This window comes from Pollicipes pollicipes, unplaced genomic scaffold (assembly GCF_011947565.3).
Source record: "Pollicipes pollicipes isolate AB1234 unplaced genomic scaffold, Ppol_2.1 Scaffold_3087;HRSCAF=3621_pilon_pilon_pilon, whole genome shotgun sequence".
NCBI lineage: Eukaryota > Metazoa > Arthropoda > Thecostraca > Pollicipedomorpha > Pollicipedidae > Pollicipes > Pollicipes pollicipes.
This window is the reverse complement of record NW_023596225.1, coordinates 46893410-46901365: the sequence shown is the minus strand read 5'-3', so window position 1 is coordinate 46901365 and position 7956 is coordinate 46893410. Positions and strand designations below refer to the sequence as shown.

The window sequence follows — 7956 nt, the reverse complement described above, 5'->3', positions numbered from 1 at the left end:
TACAAAGGCAAAGACGGAAAAAAGCCCAAAAGCCTCAAAGCTCAGGGTTTCCATGCTGTCCAAGATTTTTGCAGGTAGGTTAGCCATGTTCGTAATCATGAGTAAATCATAATGCCGTATAGCTAAAATGCTTTATAACGTGAAAGAGAATTCTGACCGTTTCCTAGATTAGTACAGGCTACGCCATGTCTCGAAATGTGACGTCACAAACTATTTTGCTTAAAATTTGCCTTCTTCTGATAGTTCGTGAATTAGGCCACGAAATGTGGTTAGGAAGCGCTTTAAAAGGGCATTTATGGAAACGCCTGTACTGGAAAATATTGGAACAAGGTGGGAATGGATGTAGGCACATTTTGATATATTTACAGCGGAGAGATTGTCGCATGAGCGTAGTAAAACCGCCCAGTGATTCCCGTTTCATCTTCGCCTAGCTTACTCAAGGTCGGTTGGGGAACGAAAACAGCAGCCTTGCATTGGCTCATAAAAACTATCGTGACGTCACTGGTGCCAAGACTTCATGCGCTGGGCCGCTGGAGTCTGAATATAATGCTAAGGTAGCAAACAAAAATCAGAATTATTTGTCCAGATAGTGAGCAACCCGTTAGAGGAATGTGCAAATGACCAGTGAGCCAATAGCGTAGAATTCGGTGGCGAATACAATGATGAACTTTTCTTGTCCAGGTGGCGCTCTATGTGTGCAATAACACTAGAAGTGAATAATCATACACAAGTCTTATTCGCAAAAGGCCGGCAAGAACAACGGGCAGTTTCGTGCCCATACCGAATTAATTTGGTGGCAGACGAATGTGACTAGCGAGCCGATTGTCGATGAGTTAATGACAGGTTTGATGAAGTGTGTGACAACTTGAAGCGGCAACAACTGCAATGCAATTAATGCTTAAACGGGTCATGACGCCGACGGTGGTGGCGAGGGAGTGGCGAGCGTGGAGAGTTTTTTATCTCCTGCATTTGATTGTGTCCGCGTTACTGCATCTGTTCCATTGACGGTAAGGGAGGGAGACAGAGCAAGTCACACATCATTATTCATGAGTGGACTTCAGCTATTTTTATCAGTTTATGATTTGAATGATCATATGATGAAGAATGATCATATCGGTTTATGATTATTTAGTTCATAAGACCCACGTTATGTCTATACCTTTAAGCAGATCTTAAATATGATCACAATTCTTGTTACTTAGAGCAAAGTTTTGCTTTCACAAAAATAACCACGCCATAGTTAACAAGCCTGAATGCAAGCCTGATTGCAGGTTGTCAATCTCTGAGATTCAAGCTTACGGCAAACTAGTTGGACGCTCAGAACAAACTACTATTTTAAGCGGTTGAGTTCCGGGTTAGGATACTTTTTGTGACCTGATCTGTTTCCACATCAAAATAAACTACCGGTCAAACACGGTAGTTTTAACCTAAATTGTCATGACGCTTCCATTGTGGCGCGTTCTGGTGACACAGCTGTGTCACCTACGTTCATGTTCCCAAAGCTGATGACAACATTTTCATGATTATGATAATATCGTAAGGATGAAATGCGTTTTGAAGTGACGACCGTTTTCAGAACAGATTGACGCAGAGACATTCGAACCCCGCAACATTTGGGAACGTTGCTGCCAGTCAACGTCCATAGAGGTCGAGTGTCAACGTTTCAAATTTCTCTGAAATTTTTAACATTAGCTGAAGTGGTCGACCACCACTATGCGGTGCATACGCACACCAATATACGACAATCATACACTATAGCTGGGCAGTCAGTATCTTTCCTCATTCCCCCTTCATGCACCGTGATTAGTAAGCTTAATGATACATCTTGGCATGTCTTAAAAACGAGGGAAGAAAAAGGGGAATTCTTCGCGTTTTATGCGATTTCGAACTAAAAAAGCCATTTTGAAGATGATTTAGTACAGCCCGCATCCTGCCCCATTACACCCTTATCCACTCTAGTTTCTGACCTATACGCCTGCGATGATGTGCTCAGTATTTTGGGTGAGACTGTGTTAGGGTGGCTCGGGCATCCATGACATGATAAGTTTTTTCCATCTTACTCTCCACTCCAGAAAAAACTTCGGGTTGTGGGTCAACTTGACCTCCACCCGAGCGCGTGTGGATGTATAGGTCTAAGATAAGTCCGAATGATAGCATGCATGTGCAATAGCTCAACACGCGCTTGGGTCGGAGTCACTTTGACCCTCAAATGTTTTCCAGAATGGTTTTCGAGCGGCGCGGCAAATGGGTGCCACATTTTGCATAGCTGTGTTAGATTGAGTGGCGGATCGATTGCTATCAAATATTGAAATGCATTTAGATGGATAAGCAATGTAATATAGTGGGGCTTTTCGGGCTGGATCACTAGTTGGGCTACGGGCTGATACACTAGAGAACCTTGCGTCTCTTATCCGTATGTCAGAGACCATGAGACCATAATCCTTGAGAAGGGCTGCTCGGTGTTGGAGTCGTACAGCAGCGCTTCTTCAACACATTTGCACATCATCTCAGCGCCAAGCAGCGACGTCATCACGCTCCGTTCCAACTCTGCCTGGTCGCGTGATACGTGTGAGGCGTGGGTTTCTTTCCGCGATCGGATGCCTAAATGGTGACGATTGGTGTTCGAAAAGTCGTTTCCCACTCCATTTTAGTCCGGTGTATTTTAGCACGCCTTTTCTGTCAACTCAAACAGGGGTCGGCTTGGCACCATGACTTGTGGAACTCTCATTGGCTGTGCGTCCCCGTGACGTGTGTGACGTACGCAGTGGCGGTCCAGACAACCCAGACAATTGCGGTGAGGCTGAGTGCTGGGAACGTTGTGTCAGTCTCACACCTTTCTGCCTGGAACGGTCGTGGAATTATTACAGAAACGAGCAAACGAATTGTTCTGCATTCCAATCAGGTTATCGCGTGGTAGAAAAATGGAGAAAATCAAGCACTTGATACGCGTTTTCCAGGGAATTTGGGCAGAACCTTATCAAACACAACTTGCTTGGGTAAGAAGGAAGTTTAAAGTGGGTACGAATCGCTTGTCAGCGTAACCATCATGACGGTTTTTTATAGCTGATGAAAAGATGACTCATCGCACCATGCGATCCAGGTAACCGGAAACCAGGAGGAGCGGGGAACAAAGCCCCTCTTCCAAGTTTCTGAATATTTAGCATCGTTCCTCTTCCGGTGATCTGACTAAAATGGCCCTCTCACCCACGCATCCACATCCTAACTTAGAACACCCACTGGGACCGCATCAATATGCAATGCAAAGGCCAGTTCCTTAACATAGTCGCATCAATGAAATTACCCACTGGAAAACGCATGATCGCTTCAGTCAATACCACGTGGTCCATAGTCCATAGTTTGTTTGTCCAGATTGTAGTTCCTTGTATTGAAATACGGCTGGTCAAAAATCACACAACGCAACAGTCATACATTTAAATAGGAAGTCATTCTCAGTGGTTGACTAGTATGCCGAAGCCTTGTATGCCGGGGTGGGAGAGCTGTAAGCAGGCTCGTAAACGGGCTTGTAGGCTGGGGGAGCAGCCTTGTAGGCAGGAGCGACAGCTCTATAGGCAGGAGCGGCAGCTTTGTAGGCAGGAGCGACAGCCCTGTAGGCAGGAGCAAGAGCTTTGTAGGCAGGGGCGGCAGCCTTGTAGGCAGGGACAGGAGCCTTATAGGCCGGAGCGGCAGCCCTGTAGGCTGGGGCGGCAGCCTTGTAGGCAGGAGCCGGGTGGTACTCGGGGAACTGGGCCTCTCCCTCGTAGGTGACCTCAGCGTTGTAGCCGCCGTAGTTGTCAGCGACGTACTTGACGTGCTGGACACGGCCGTCGGGCAGAGCCACCGAGTAATATCCCTGGGTGTTGTGGCCATCGCTCTCCTCCTTCTTTGCGAAGTTGGTGCCAGTGTGATGGTCGTTGACGGCGAAGTCGTAGGCGAACGGCTTGGCCGCCTCCTTGTACTGGTCCTCCGAGTGGTAAGAGGCCGGCTTGTACGAGGGTGCCGGGTGGTGGGGGGCCGGAGCGGGCTGGTATCCAGTTGTCTCCGGTGCCGGGGCGGCGGCGGCAACAGCCAGCACGGCGGCGATGGCGAGGCTCTGCAATGCAGTGAGAGCATGTTTGACGGATGAGGCAGCGAATTCCGCAAAGCTAGTTTACACGATGTACATTATATCGTCGCTGTATATACTGTACTGTATTTCTACGATATGTACTAAAACTTCGCTGTCTGTTCGATGCATATCACATCGCTACGCCCAGAGTGAACATGGCTTAAAATAAACTCTCTAGTAGCCAGCAGAGCACCGTATAAATGGCATCATTCTAGTACATACCTGCATGTTGTGTTCTGAAGGCCGGGTGTACAGTGCAAGTAGTGCCTGCTCCCTTCGTCCTTTCGCTTTTATAGGTCGGGCCGCTAACCACTGATAGACGGTCACGGTCAGATTCCAGTGAACGGACGCGTCCAACGGTGTCACCGGCTGCCCTGACGAATTCGCACGGAATTCCTGGTACACGCCATCTCCTAGAAGTAGACCATGATGTGACCCATGATGTTGCATATAGGCACGCCATTCAGTATCTGCAAATGAGTCGGAAGACAAATGGCCTAGAATATATAACCAAAGGCTCGTATAGATGCTTTTTGGCCATGCTCTGAACCCATGGCGATCATACCAACGATTTGGAATCTTTTATTGAAGTGATGTTAACATTTTTTCCATCTCCAGATGGCAGGAGCTTTGGCCTCGTCTGAACCCCGCATTGGCCCCAACACATGGCATCCAATTCCATACCCTTTTAGTCTTTTGTATCCGAAAAGAATTATGAAGTAGGTTATGCCCGAGGAGAAACCGGAATATGTGAGTATAGGCATTTTGAGACATGAGCCTGACTGCTTGAGATCGCTTATGTCATTAGAATGCCCCCCTCCCCCTCCCCACGGCACTCCTTAGAAAGGCACAGGCGAAAACGGAAACTGGACGGCCAGGCTGATGCGTGCATGCATGTTTCTTGTTTCGAAATGCTGTTTAAGATAATTAAGCTGTCAACTCGCTTCTACAAATACGAATCGTGTCTCACTGAAAGGTAGAGATGCCACGCATATCGGCCTATGTCATTTAAATTGCGAGTTATGTTGGCACATACATAACTAGGCGCTATTCGCAAAATACGGATATGACGTACGCCGAATCTGAATTACACCCAATAACTTTATCTCAAAGCCAGAACCAAAATCTCAAAGCCTCAAAGCTCATGCTTTCCATCCTTTCTAAGTTTTTGGCACGTAGGTTGGCCTGGTTCCTCATCAAAGGCAGAGCATAATGAAGGATAACCAAAAAGTTTTAACGCAATAGGCACGGCATCACGAAAAAGTTGTAAGAAAATTCCGACCGTTTCCTAGATTTGTCCAGGCTATGGCATGCTTAACATGTGACGTCACAAACCTTACTCCTGAGAATTGGTATCACCAACTGATGTCATGACCTACTTCTTAGAGTTTGTGTAGTGGGCCACGGAAGTTGGTTTGGAAGCGCTTTAAAAATGGCGTTAACGGAAACGCCTTTAGTGGAAAAGATGGGAACAAAGAAGGAATGAATGTAGGCGCCCATTTAATATATTTACACCGGAAAGATGGAGGTATAAACGTGGTTAAACCGTCCAAAGATTCTCGCTTCATCTTCGCCTAACTTGCTCTAGGTCCGTCGGGGGAAAAATGGCACGAAAAGTGAATACTCATACCCAAGTCGTATTCGCAAAAGGGCGACAGAAACAACGGGGTGCTTTGTACTCATGCCGAATAAACTTAGTGGTGACGTATATGGCCAGTGAGTCGATTTTGTATAATTTAACAAGTTTGATGAAATACGTGGCAACCTTAACACGCGTCTGGGTGGGCCGGCTAGATACCATTCGCCCGGGTGGGGGTGGGGTCAATTTGACTCTCCGCTCGAGATCTCGGGAACTAAGAAAGCTAGAGACACTAAATTTACAGGGTGTCTTGACCTGTATGTAAACTCATTAAGGTCAAAGTTTTGGGCTTCCTAGGTTCCAGGTTGATCTCCAAAACGCTCCCAGGACCTAGGCAACTGTTTCTAAGCAAAAAGTTAGTAGGTCCATTTGAGTTCAGTGACCTTGTCTGACCTTTTGAAGGTCATGGTGACAAAAACGATACAAGACTGCTCTGAGTTTGCATTTGAATGAGCGACAAAGATTACGCTAGGCAGTATGCTCCTAAAACAAAAGTCGACCGGGGTCATTTTAGGTCAAGTGACCTATTCTGACCTCAAAGAAGTCAATGGAGGATGTACAATGTCATTCCTGCTGTCAATAAATTCGGAATGAGCACAGAAATCAGAATTCAATTTCATCAGAAACTATCCCGTACAGCAAGCCCTAAAGTAATAAATCAGGTTGGTTTTGACCTTGGTCTTACGCTCATACCTGACCTTAGGTCAACGCAATTTGCTCATTCAGTATTTGTGGTGCCTAAGAAAGCATCTCAGAGATGTATGCTTCGTCAAACACTCCGTTGTTGTATCAGATTGAACGATTCCCTGGAAATTGCCTTCGCTGAAACCATGGCCTGCCTTTGACCTGCCATAGGTCAGTGACCCGGCAAGGTACATCTAAATTTTTATGTCAAACGATGCGCTATTCAGTTGGCCACAGCTATCCAAATTTGGCGTGGCTACGCCGCGCCGTTCGGAGACCATGCTGAAAAAACTTTCGAGGGGCCAAGTTGGCCCCCCTACCCGAGCTCGTGTCAACACGCGCTCAGGTCGGCTCGCTTTCAGCTTCATAGCTCTAGAAAGCTGAATAGTGGGTTGTTTTGCGTCACAAATTTAAATGTACCTTGTGAGGTCGCTGACGTTTCAGGTCAAAGTCAGGTCATGGATTCAGTGAAGACAATATCTAGGGAACCGTTCAATTTGATGAAACAGCGAAGTGTTAGACGAAAGCCATGCATCTCTGAGACAGTTTTTCAGGTAACGCAACGATGGAATGGACAAAGTTCACTGATCTAGGGTCAGATCTGACGGTCAGACCCAGGTCAAAGCCGGCCTGCTGTATTGCTTTATTGCTCGCTGTTGGCAGGTAGGCAGGTCACAAGCTATATATATATATATATATATATATATATATATATATATATATATATATATATATATGTATAAGGCCTGTGGTTGTGTGCGTCTGCGTGTGCGTGCGTGCGTGCGTGTGTGTGTGTGCGCGTGCGTGCGTGCGTGCGTGCGTGCGTGCGTGCGTGCGTGCGTGCGTGCGTGCGTGCGTGCGTGCGTGCGTGTGTGTGTGTGTGTGTGTGTGTGTGTGTGTGTGTGTGTGTGTGTGTGTGTGTGTGTGTGTGTGTATGTGTGTGTGTGTGTGTGTCTGTGTGTGTGTTTGTGTGTGTGTTTGTCTGTTTGTGAATACGTATAGATAGAACGTTAGAGTTATCAAAAGATACGACCACGCTTTTTCAAAGAATACGTTGTTTACCATCTATATGGACCTTTACCGATACGTTTCTCGTGACATGCCAACATCTGGCTTTATGTGTAAGTGAGGTCAAGTGTAAGTGTGTAAGTAAGGTCAAAGCCGGTCTGCTTTATTGCTTTATTGCTCGCTGTTGGCGGGTAGGCGGGTCCAGGCAGGTCGCAAGCTATATATATATATATATATATATATATATATATATATATATATATATATATATATATATATATAAGGCCTGTGCTTGTGTGCGTCTGCGCGTGCGTGCGTGTGTGCGTGCGTGCGTGTGTGTGTGTGTGTGTGTGTGTGTGTGTGTGTGTGTGTGTGTGTGTGTGTGTGTGTGTGTGTGTGTGTGTGTGTGTGCATTTGTGTGTGTGTGTGTGGTGTTGTTTGTGACTACGTATAGATAGAACGTTAGAGTTGTCAAAAGATACGACCATGTTTTTTTAAATAATATGTTGTTTACCATCTA

At 46.3% G+C, this 7956-nt stretch overlaps 1 protein-coding gene across 1 annotated transcript in view; it reads right to left on the bottom strand.

The window, feature by feature from the left end:
• Positions 1–3449: 3449 nt before the first annotated feature.
• The window catches only part of LOC119090281 (cuticle protein 7-like), a 6783-nt gene continuing 2276 nt past the window's right edge, over positions 3450–7956 (bottom strand). The window contains exons 4-5 of the mRNA XM_037213065.1: positions 3767–4021; positions 3450–3497 (exon numbers count right to left, since the gene is read on the bottom strand). Of these exons, the coding sequence (XP_037068960.1) occupies positions 3450–3497; positions 3767–4021 (303 nt within the window). The remainder of the gene's footprint in view (positions 3498–3766; positions 4022–7956) is intronic.